Below are 12261 nucleotides of genomic sequence, written 5' to 3'. Positions count from 1 at the left end.
AAAATCAAAATTAAGGGCAAATGGCAAAAAATTGAAAAAACTTAAAAAACGACAAAAACTTCGATCTAGTGATTCTTCTGGGTGATACTTAAAATCTTATAATTTTTGTTGTTTCCTTCCCTTTATACCTTAACGACTATTGAGTATTCACTTAATATGAATGATCTATTAATTTATTTTCTAGAATACAGCAGTATTTTGCTAACATATTTTCAGATATGTACTCAATTTGCAAACATGGTTGCAGATTCCCAGGGGCCATGGAGAGGAAATATGTTTGCAAAATACTGTTGAATTATACAAAAAAAAAATTCAATAGATCATTTAATTGAAACTCAATAGTCATTTAAGGTAAAGGGCCAAAATACAACAGAAATTATAAGATTTTCATTATTATGCAGGAGAATTACTAGATTCGGGATTTCGTCGCTTTTTTTAATTATTTTGAGTTTTTTGCTATTTGACGCCTTATTTTGACTTTAGATTTGTGTTCAGTAGTGAAAACTAAATTGGAAAACATATGCTGCACACCCAATATAAACAACTTTTTTTATTTTGTGGACCCGTGTAATTTATTGAAATTTATGTGTTAATTAATTATGTGCTACCATACGTGTCTAAGTAAATCGACTTAGTAAAAAATAATTGAGATTTATCAACTTTTAAAATGGCGATGATAAAATTTTTAAATTTTTAAACGGCTCATTATTCCAAACTTTGATGAATTATTATAATTAAACCACTTTTCGTAGAATTATATTATTTTGCAATGTTCGGTAAGATCGTGAACATTATCATAAAAAGTTTTATCAATATTTCCAAACTAATTATTTTTGAAAAATAATTACGAAGAAATGGCCTGACGAAATCTTTACCAAAAACAAATAAGCCCGATTTTCAACTGATATATATTTCTAACAATTTTAAAATTTTCAAAATCGGAACTTTTTGCTGAAATTTGGTCAATTTTTTTTCATTTTTCTGCTATTTCTAAAAGAAACATCTTGCTTGAACGTCTCGCTTATACTAATCAAATAGACTTCTTATTGAGTTTTATCAAATCGCTTTTAAATTTTTGAAATTGATGCAGCAGTTTTCGAGAAATATTTTGCAGCAAGGTATAATTTTAGCTCACATGCACATAAATACATATTTGCGCCAACTTCTTTATATCTATTGCATAATAAGACATTCCTTTGTTGAATTTGATCAAGATCGATATTTTTAGTGATTTAATTTACCAGGATCAATATATTTACAAATCGTCCAAGAGGAGAAACCAATGGCAAGTAGTGATGCATAAGCTTGTAATTGATTACACTGAAAAATCTCCAGGTTTATTTAAATTAAATTCAGTACAGTTTTACGGTTGTTACAAATAGGGTCTCATCAAAAGAATTTGCCACGAATCCATATAGTATAATCAAGCTACTAGTGTCAAACGATACAGAATGACTTAAAATGATGAGAAAACCTATAATTCACAAATTGGATTATCCAGCAGAAACATAAATCAATGCTTAAAAAAGTTGATGGCATAATTTTACATTAAAATAAATAAAATTATATTTATTTATTAACTAACAGGCGATTTAAATGTTTTAAAAACATTTGATTCGTACTGACGCTGTGGAGTGTGGATTTATAAATAACTTATATTGCATAGATTATTTTAGAGCACTAATTAAGTTAATTTTATTTGATTGATTCAGAAACGCAGACATCATTTAGCATTCGTTTTTTTGCATCGCGGTTTTATTTCATTTTATAGCCCGAATTTTATAATATACTTAGGTTTCTCGGTAAATTGTAAAAAAATATAAAAAATCGTTGCAAATCTTGCTTGCTGTTTCTCGTTAACGTCATGAGGTAAAATAGTCAATTCGACAAAATTATAATGAAAAATATCGAGAAATGACGGTTATTTTTAACGACATTTCTTTTAACAACTTCTGATTAAGTGTCAAAAATTATTTTAACGCACCATATATTTTGCATATATGTATCAAATTACTCTACCGTAATGCTATTTTCATGAACTTCCTAAAAAAATGATATTCGTTCTAAAAGAACTATTCCCTTAGCACGTTTTTTTTTTATAAAAGTGAAATTTTTATGGTAACTATTATTCTCAAGTCAACACATAACTTTTGAATTTACCAAGAAATTTAAATGAATTGGTGGATATGCATTGTTCGAGTAATTCGTGCTTGAACTTTTGACATCGCCAGGTTGATATTTGGCACGCCCTTGTCCCAGCCTTGTCAACGCAATCAAATACATAGTATTGACTTTCGTCGAATGTGAAATTCAATATTCAAATTGGGGGAATTATTTTGTAGTAAAATCTTGTGAGGCTGAAAATCAATATGCTAGACATTTCAATTTTTTGATAATGAGAGGTAAGTTTTACGTTATTCCTAGAAAAAGAGAATTAATGTGTCAAACCGACATACCAATATTATAGGTACTTTACATTTGCTTTTTCGTCACTTTCTATTAGCACAATTAGTATTTTCACAATCTCATGCTTTTTTCACAAAGCTAAGTTTACAAAAATATATAAAAATTTTATACTCATTAAAAGTAATTCTTTTATAATTTGTGAATATGAATAGGCTAGAGCGCGGCTTTAAGATCCGCGGGTATAAAGGCCCACCACCGATATGTCAAAACAAGTCGTTTAGTTTATAAGATTTTTTTTAATTTAGTTCAAATTTGAATACATTATTTAAGCAGCATAACTTATAAACTATGTACATCTACCAATTTGATAATAATACATTAAATTAAATTAAATTGCCAAAAAACAAGTAAAGTTAAGAGTTTTTTTTAACAATGTAGAGAAATTGAATGTAGGGAAAATATACAGCATTACAAAAGTTTTTTTTTTTTCGTTGTTAGTTTTTCTGGTTATGAGCACTGTTTTTCCGTTTACGGGACCTTAATATAATTTTTGTATATGTTATTTAATTGTTCAGGATTCTTTCAAATAAATAAATATTCGACTCAATTGGCTTTTACAATATAATATATGGGAAAATAATCACCGTTCTAAGATCGGTCAGATGTACATTTTGATGTACTCATTCGCACAATAACATTATTAACTTCGTAGTTATTCGTATTAATAAGACAAACATGTGTACGGATGAATATATTATAAACTCATATAGCCTATAAATATGCAAACATTATATATATATATATATATATATATATATATATATTAAATATATATATATATATATATATATATATTAGGTTGTCAAATATCTCCCTTCCGCTTTTTTGCTCTTGGTTTATAATACAAAAAGGCGGAAGGGAGATATTTGACAACCTTATATATATAATCAATCCAAATTTTCTAATGCCCTAGTGTTTGGTTAATGGCAGATTGCGATTTTTGCCTTAAAAATCGCAAGCATTGTAAGTCGTCATAAATCATTTTTAATTATATATTTTTTAAATGCATATATAAAAAAATTGCATAAGAAAAGATGATAATTATTTGTTGTGACACTATCGTAACAACATTTAAATTATATAAATTTAACTGGTTGAATAATGTGCCTATTATTTCATAAAAATCTCTAAAGGTAAAAAAAAGACATTGAACCTGTTTGCTCCTTGGCCTACCCATTTTACCCGCCTATGGGGTAAAAAGAGCATGGTGACAATTTTTTGAAAAACAGCAAAAAAAACACACATTTCTACAATGATGAATTGGCTAGATTTTACTGAACATAGTCAGATAGTTGTGAGTTTGATATGTGTAATTTGCTGTGTTATAATTGTTTTAGTTTTCACAATATAATTTCTCAAATTCGATCTTTGGCCACGCCATCATAATATATATATATATATATATATATATATATATATATATATATATATATAATATATTAGGGTGGCCCTTAACATGGACATTTTCAAATTTCTTTGCTCCCAAGGGCTCCAATGCTTCCAAATTAATAAAAAATGAATCTCTAATAGTTTTAGCTCTTAATATTAACATTTAGATAGAGCGCACTCCAATTAAAAGTTTCTTATACTTGTTATTAACATATGTCATTAAGTAAATTCTTGCGCCATCTGTGATAAAAAAAAACTTTTAGCAGTTGTAATTTTGGTGGCGATATATTACCGATAATTTGAGTTTCAATAAATATTTTGCTGCAAAATTAATCTTGATGCCATGATGAATAAATATTATGAACACATGGAGCGAATTTCTTTGCTCCTAGGGGCTCAAATGTTTCCAAATTGATAAAAAAAATCTCAAAAAGTTCTAGCTTTTAATATTAACTTGAAGATAGTCAACATTCCAACCAAAATTTCTTGGTTCTTCTTCCTAAGTAAATACTTATTTTATAAAATATATCAAATTTTTGTTGTAATTTTTTAATTTCTGATCTAGTTTTATACGCTGTCGTGATTAAGTTAAATTTCACGAACAATATTATTTGTATAAGGTAATATATTAGTAACCAATCATTTATATAAGGTTTTACCTTCAATTTCCACTTAATTTTTAATATTGATCATAATTTTATTTTGTTGCAAAAATATCTCAGTTTATATAATAAGGTTATCTGAAAGGTTAATTGCGAATTAGCAGAATGGAGAATGTATTTGTTATTAACTGGTATTTAGCATATATGTAATATCTGTCATAAGCTAATAATAATAATTTTATATTAAACTAAGTATAGGTCGCATTTTGTAAATTAAATTTTTAATTCGCCTAAAACTAATTAGCACGATTCCCAACAAATACCCTTCGAACGGTTTTCAAATTTTCAAAATCAGGAATTTTGGCGGAAACATGGACGGAAAATTTTGCATACTTCTGCTCACTCTAAAGAAACGGCTCGGCCGATCGTCTTGCAATACTAATCAATGCAAGTCCTTATCGGGTTATATCAAATGATTAGCATATAGGATTTTCTGGCAAAAGGAATGAATTCTCTTACCGGAAGTTAATAAGCAATGATATTTAAAATATAGAGTTTTATTTGATTATAATAACGAAAGAGTATCGTGATATTTTTCTCCATATTGAGTAAATAGAGTAATAAAAAATCCGTTGTTGACAGGCTTTTGAAAGAATTGATATGTAATACTTGGTGACGTGTGGTTTTATTATATGATGTACATATGTCATCGAGTTTTGAAGAGTTGTCAAACTACCTTCCGCGTATCAGTGACAGATTGTAAATTTGGTATTTGTTATTCATGATAAAAATATCAAATATCAATTTTTATCGATACGATGGTTATTATAGTGATTGAGTTATGTCAGCGATTTTTTTTTCAAATAAATACACTTATGATGACCCAAACAATGGATCTAATTTTTCTAGTAGTCTCGTGTAATTACTTTCATTCTTCAATTTTCAATGACATTTTGGAAACGACATCAAAAACAAGAATAATAACAAGAATTTAACAAGAATAATAACAAAAAAAAAATCCGATTCGTTGAATTCCGACCAAATTTGGAAAAAGTAGGTGTGTGTATGTGAACAGAGTTTTTGCCGCAATTCGAAGTTTTCTCAAAAACGGCTAGACCGATTTCAAAAATTTACAAGCCATTCGATGTATCCCGATGAGGACTAGTGTTTATCAATTTTGCGCGACGATCAGCCGAGCCGTTTCTTTGTAAATAGTAGGAAAGTGAAAAAACTTTCGTCCACGTTTTAGCTCGCAATTCTGAATCGATTTTGAACATTTAAAAATTGTTCGAGAGATATTGGTTGGGAATCGTGCTGATTAGTTTTTGGTAAAGATCGGCTGCGCCATTTTCTTGTAATAGTGTTAAAAAAAAAATTTTTCGGCGTTTTTTATGATTTTTTTTGACGGTAGATACCATAGCCTTATAGATCATACTAAAATATTACGGCTTTACGACAAGTCGTTTATTTTTAAAAATTTGTCAGAGTTTGCATTAATTAGTATTTTTTCTGGCCTTTGTCACAATTAAAACTTTCATGCCGTTTCTTCTTAAATAGCAAAAAAGTGAAAAAAAATTGTCGACGTATTAGCTCTCAATTCTGAATCGATTTAAAAAAATCAAAAACTGTTCGAAAGATATTGGTTGGAAATGATACTGATTAGTTTTAGGTAAAAATCTACCGGGCCATACTATAATGTTACGGCCCTACGACATATGATTTCATGTTAAAAATTCATCAAAGTTCATCGTTGAAATTTAAAATAATAAGCTACAATTTTACGGCATGCAAGATTACAAGCACTTGCCTGTGTAATATAATTAATATAATTACAGTTAATTTAAATGTGTTTGAGAAAATTTTATTCGAAATCGCAATGATAACTTTATCAATTTTCTAAATTTTAATTACACATTTCGGGAAGTTTGTGCAACTTGCCTTAAGGCTAAATTCCACTTTCATCTAGTTTCAAATTTGATCTTCTATATTTAATAATAACTTCTAACTTTAATAAAATCATTACTAATCTTAGTACCATTTGATCTATTTTTAAGCCATCGCCATAAATAAGTACCGAACAATAATATTTATTGGCAGTATTTTATAAAAAGTTAACATTTTAATTTATAAGTAAATATTGCAAAACTTGTTTTAACTTGAAAACAAAAATACAAAAACAATGGCAACATTTAGCTCAAAGTTTGACAAATACGCGTTTTGTTTAAATGAAAAACATTTGTAGTAACCCTAAAAACAAAATCCTCTCTCAAAGTACAATGCCAAAATTTAAGTAGTTCAATATCCTGTTCAATATTTTCATTCCTTATTTCATAACTCCAAATTACAAGTATACTTTGCAACAATTCACAATGGTACGTATTTAATATATAATATATACATATATTTCATAATTTATATCTCAATATGCTTTTAAAAGATTTATTTTATTAAATTTGTCAGAAATAGTAAGTAGCTTTGAATCAAGTTGCATAACCTTTCAGATATGTATGAATAATATACAATTGTCAATAGGAATTGAGATTTAGCTGTTTAGATACAATTTTCAACTCTATACATATTTTGACAATAACGTTTTTGTTTTTCATTTAAAACTAATCAATGGGATTTACAATTGATATCTTTCAATCAAACTTATCAAAAATGTAATTGTATTAATTTAATTTAGTTTATTTAACTAATTTTCTTATAATTTGTTCTAGAAATGTTTGTTTTTTATTTAAGACGCGGTAAAAAAATCAACGGATCAGTACAAAAACAATACATAACATAATATATCTGTATGGTGCATATAAAGAACGTTGTTTATTATTTCAGCTCATTATTTTTTAATTATTTTTTACAATTAAATCACTTTTAGAAGACCTATAATATTTTAAAATGTTCATATCACTATACGACACGAATTTGAATTCTTACATTAATATGTATAATATTCTATCGAATTTATTCTGTGTTATTTTAAATTATTTCAATACTAATGTTATATATATATATACCTTTTTTAACCAAGGAAGTGAAATTGAGTATTGAAACTTCTGAATTTTTTATAATAAACCCTTCGTTTTTATCCGATACCTTACCAGCGCAACTTACTCTGAGATTGATATACTCGTATAGCTTTATTTTGATGACCCAAAACTTTTGGCACTGTTCGATTTGATGACCCAAAACTTTTGGCACTGTTCGAAGAACATTTGGCATAAAATGATTCATTTCTGATAATATTAAGTATAAGTTCATTTTCTTATAGAGAGAATGCATCAATCTGCACGTGGGCCAAGCTGGAGTACAAATAGGCAACGCGACTTGGGAACTTTACTGTCTGGAACACGGTATTAAACCAAATGGTATATTGACTGATCCTAGTGAAAGATCAATTTGGCAAGCGGACAACTGTTACACATCATTTTTCAATGAGAGTGCCAATGGTCAACTGGTACCAAGAAGCGTTATGGTTGACCTAGAACCGACGGTTATCGGTATGCATTTCATTTTTGACAAAATTTGCACGAATACCATCACCATTTTATATACAAATATCATTTGATTTTAGTTTAATAACAAATTTGAATAAATTTTTACTTAACAAAAAAAATCAATTATCCAGAAAATTTCAATGCAGGCCCATATTTTATATTCTTTTGTTCACTGTTCAATAATAATAATTATAATAATTTAGTATTATAATAATTTATAATTAAGTGGTTTACACCACTGTAGCAGCCAAAAAAACGTATATTTTAGCCATTTTTTCGGGCGGAAGGAAAACTACGAGTAATACAATCACGATATTAAAGATAGTCCTTTAAAGCAAACAAATAAAATATAATTGTAAAAAAAAATTAAAAACGGCGGTACCAGCCCTTTCGATGAGCCGCATCAAATACGCGGCACGCAAAATAACTACAACAATTTCAATTATTTTTTATTCAAATTTTCAATAGTATATTTAAAATAACATTTTGAAGTGCCCATCATTTTTGTTGCTAGCACTTTATTCAGAAATGTTAAATTACAACGAAAAAAATGGATAGTAATTCGATATTAATTGATAAACAAATTAACATATAGAAAATCAGCTATGATGGGCATCTAAAAATGTAGTTTCAAATATACTGTGAGAAAATCGAATGAAAAAAATTTAAAGTGTTGTAGTTATTTTGCGTGTCGCGTTGAAAAATTGTGTTCCGAGAAAAACGAGTTTAAAGTTTTGAAATAAATTATAGATAAGAAAAAATGAAAAATTTGTCAATTTAATTTTTTTTACTATTAATCTGATATTCCAGCAACATACAGAAGTCTTTTTATACTTCTTATTTCTTTCTTATTTTCTTACCTTGATGATTTTATATTAGACCGTCCTACTTTTGGCGCATCCCTCATAGACCGTTCGGCATGCTTAAGCCGTTTATAATCGACTTCAAGACAAAAATTACATGTTTATATGCCAATATTAATCTCCAAAACTATTATCATTTATAAAATATTGATTACACCATCGTTGATATTATCTCCAAAAAAGTTTTTCGGGTTTTCGAAAAATCTACAACGGTGTAACTTCAAAATTTAGTAATATTTTTATATATAATTCAGCATTTAATATATAATATATAATTTTTATATATTAATTCCTTCTTCGCCAGCATTTTTTCTTTTTATTTATTAGTTTTATATTCTTTATTAATCTCTAGTACTTTCGAAACTCTATTTGAGTATTTTTTCGGTTTTCTCAGAGTCCTTCTTTCTGATTTTTAAAGAGCTATGCTTTTATACTTGTTTATCTATGGAGCCATGCTTCAAATATAATATTTAATCAGTTTATTTCGCAATTTTCTCATGACTAGCATTCCATATTTTTAAGGGTAGACATTTTAGTTTTAGCGATTTCGCCATTATTTCTTCCCAAATACTCGGAGTGGCCCAAATCTTTCAATTCATGTTTTTTTTTACTAATTTTACTTTTTAATTTCTCTTTTACCGAAAAGTCTTGTTTTTTTGGCATTCTCATCACCATTGATTTGTCGATATTGATAATGATTTCGATGATTATGTCCATTTGGTAAATTGTCCTGGGTTTTGCACTCCTCGAAACCTACATAGTCATGCAGGCACATACACATACAAACAAAACACACACACACACACACACATATATATATATATATATATATATATATAAATCTTGATAGTTTTTTCGACGTCAAAACATATTTCAAAGTAACTAGCAGCCCATTCGTCGAATAAAAAAGTAATAAAAAGTATTTAGGAACTTTTATTTATACGTTTCGACACCAGATACGTGTCATCATTCAGCAACACCAGGACAAAAACACTTAAACTAATATTTGTTTTTTAAAAAATTAAACTTGTAACATATTGGAAAAGGACATTTTTTGGAAAAATAATGAATAACTAAAACATTAAAACCATTTTGAAAAAAGTTTTGCACTGTAACATTATGACGCATTAAACACGCCCATATCAAGCAAGCGAATCTACTGTACTGTTGCTGAATGATGACACGCATCTGGTGTCAAAACGTATAAATAAAGGTTCTTAAATACTTTATTACTTTTTTATTCGACGAATGGGCTGCTAGTTACTTTGAAATATATATATATATATATATATATATATATATATATATACCTCTAACTCTGCTTTTACACGGTCTTTTTGTACACGGTTTTGATATAACACGGTTTGAAAATTGAATATTTTTAATTTTTTTACACGAATTTACTCCATTACCTAAATTACTACCTAAATTTTTTTTGTCAAATTAAATTTTTGCGAAGTTCATATCACAAAAAAGTATTTATGAAAGAAAAAAGTCTGAAACCATCGATAGTATCGATAGTTTGCGAACACTAGCTTAAATATTTAAGTGAATTCCCCTTTAGCGCGTACAAACAATTTTTACTGGTCAAAGCAAATGTGAATAGCACTAATTTAATCCTTGTTCTTAAAAATTCTTGTTTTTCATGAATTTTAATAGGTTTTAGAGATTAGGAACAAATCACCCATTTTTGTATAAGATCAATGCTTTTTTTACACGTTTTTTTTTACACGGATTCTTCTGGAACCAATCTCCGTGTAAAAACAGACTTAGGTGTATATATATAAATAAATATATATTCTATATATTGTAAATTGTAACTATATAAAGTAATCTTATCATCTTATCCAGTAGAGTACTTAAAATACACGTTTCAGATGAAATTCGCGTGGGCACTTATAGGAACCTTTACAACACAGATCAACTAATAACTGCTAAAGAAGATGCTGCCAATAACTATGCTCGCGGTCATTATTCAATCGGGCGTGATGTCATAAACAATGTTATGGATCGCATACGCAAGCTCTCCGAACAATGTAGAGGTTTACAAGGTTTCTTTGTATTCCATTCTTTTGGAGGTGGCACTGGATCAGGTTTTTCCTCATTGTTAATGCAGAAACTCAATGATACTTACCATAAGAAATGTAAGTTACAAGTAGCAGTATATCCAGCGCCGAAGGTTTCGACGGCTGTTGTGGAACCCTACAATGCCATTTTGACTACACATGCAACAATTGCAGCAGCGGATGTGGCATTTATGGTCGATAACGAAGCTATTTATGATATCTGTCGAACTAAGCTAGGCATTGAACGACCCCGCTACACTAATTTAAACCGTTTGATCAGTCAGGTGGTTTCCTCAATTACTGCTTCTCTTCGGTTTGATGGGAAATTAAACGTCGATTTATCTGAATTCCAGACAAATCTTGTGCCATACCCGAGAATTCACTTTCCTCTAGCATCCTATGCCCCAATTATTTCAGTAGCTAAAGCTTATCATGAAGGCATGAGTGTCAACGAGATCACAATTGAATTGTTTAACGATACCAACCAAATGGTGAAATGCGATGCCAAAAAAGGTAAATATATGGCTTGCTGTATGCTCTATCGTGGAGATGTCGTACCAAAAGATGTAAATGCTGCCATAACTATTCTTAAAGAAAAAAAATGCATCAAATTTGTTGATTGGTGTCCAACCGGTTTTAAAATTGGCATAAATAATCAGCCTCCGACCGCTGTTCCTACAGGCGATTTAGCTCCAGTTAAAAGGGCTGTTTCTATGTTGTCAAATACTACGGCTATTCAACATGCTTGGGCCAAATTGAACAAGAAATTTGACCTGATGTATGCAAAAAGAGCATTTGTCCACTGGTACGTTAGCGAAGGTATGGAAGAGGGAGAATTTATCGAGGCCCGACAAGATCTAAGTGCATTAGAAAAAGATTACGAAGAGGTATCTAGCGATTTTATAGATGGAATTGATCTCGACTATCAGACAACGGAACTTTAAATTTATGTATATGTATATATAGTTTCCACGTTTTTTCTTAATTGTATAAACATTGTATTGCCCAGTTGATCACAGTTTGAACATGTTATTCTATTAAATTGGTATAATGTCCGTAATCTTGAACTTACTTTGAAATAAAATATGTTAACTAAATATTTTTTATCTGTATTGCCTATACTGATATCATTTTGTTGTTGAAAAATTTATTTTGAACACAAAAAAGCGTTAACTTCTACATGGAGCGTTATTAATGCTTCATGGAGAAAACTTTAAAATGAAGTTTTGCAGGTATTAATATATTATTTTTCTCAAAAACATTAAGAACTCGCAAATATTATTTTGAATTCAAATCAAAACAATTTTTTTCAATCATAACATGCAAGATTCTTTGAGAAGTACCTTTGCCCCAAATTCTATAAATTATGAAATTCTTT

General features: G+C 28.8%; 1 protein-coding gene across 1 annotated transcript in view; it reads left to right on the top strand.

Annotated features, from left to right (window-relative positions):
- Positions 1-11827, top strand: part of LOC113388144 (tubulin alpha chain-like) — a 78193-nt gene extending 66366 nt beyond the window's left edge. The window contains exons 2-3 of the mRNA XM_026625547.1: positions 7729-7957; positions 10695-11827. Of these exons, the coding sequence (XP_026481332.1) occupies positions 7930-7957; positions 10695-11827 (1161 nt within the window). The 5' untranslated portion in view covers positions 7729-7929. The remainder of the gene's footprint in view (positions 1-7728; positions 7958-10694) is intronic.
- The last annotated feature ends 434 nt before the right edge of the window (positions 11828-12261 follow it).

This window comes from Ctenocephalides felis, unplaced genomic scaffold, assembly GCF_003426905.1.
Source record: "Ctenocephalides felis isolate EL2017-DRISC unplaced genomic scaffold, ASM342690v1 CF-g0.4_SCAFFOLD_03572, whole genome shotgun sequence".
NCBI classification, from domain to species: Eukaryota; Metazoa; Arthropoda; class Insecta; order Siphonaptera; family Pulicidae; genus Ctenocephalides; species Ctenocephalides felis.
The sequence above is the reverse complement of the archived record's forward strand: the minus strand, read 5'-3'. Positions and strand labels throughout refer to the sequence as shown.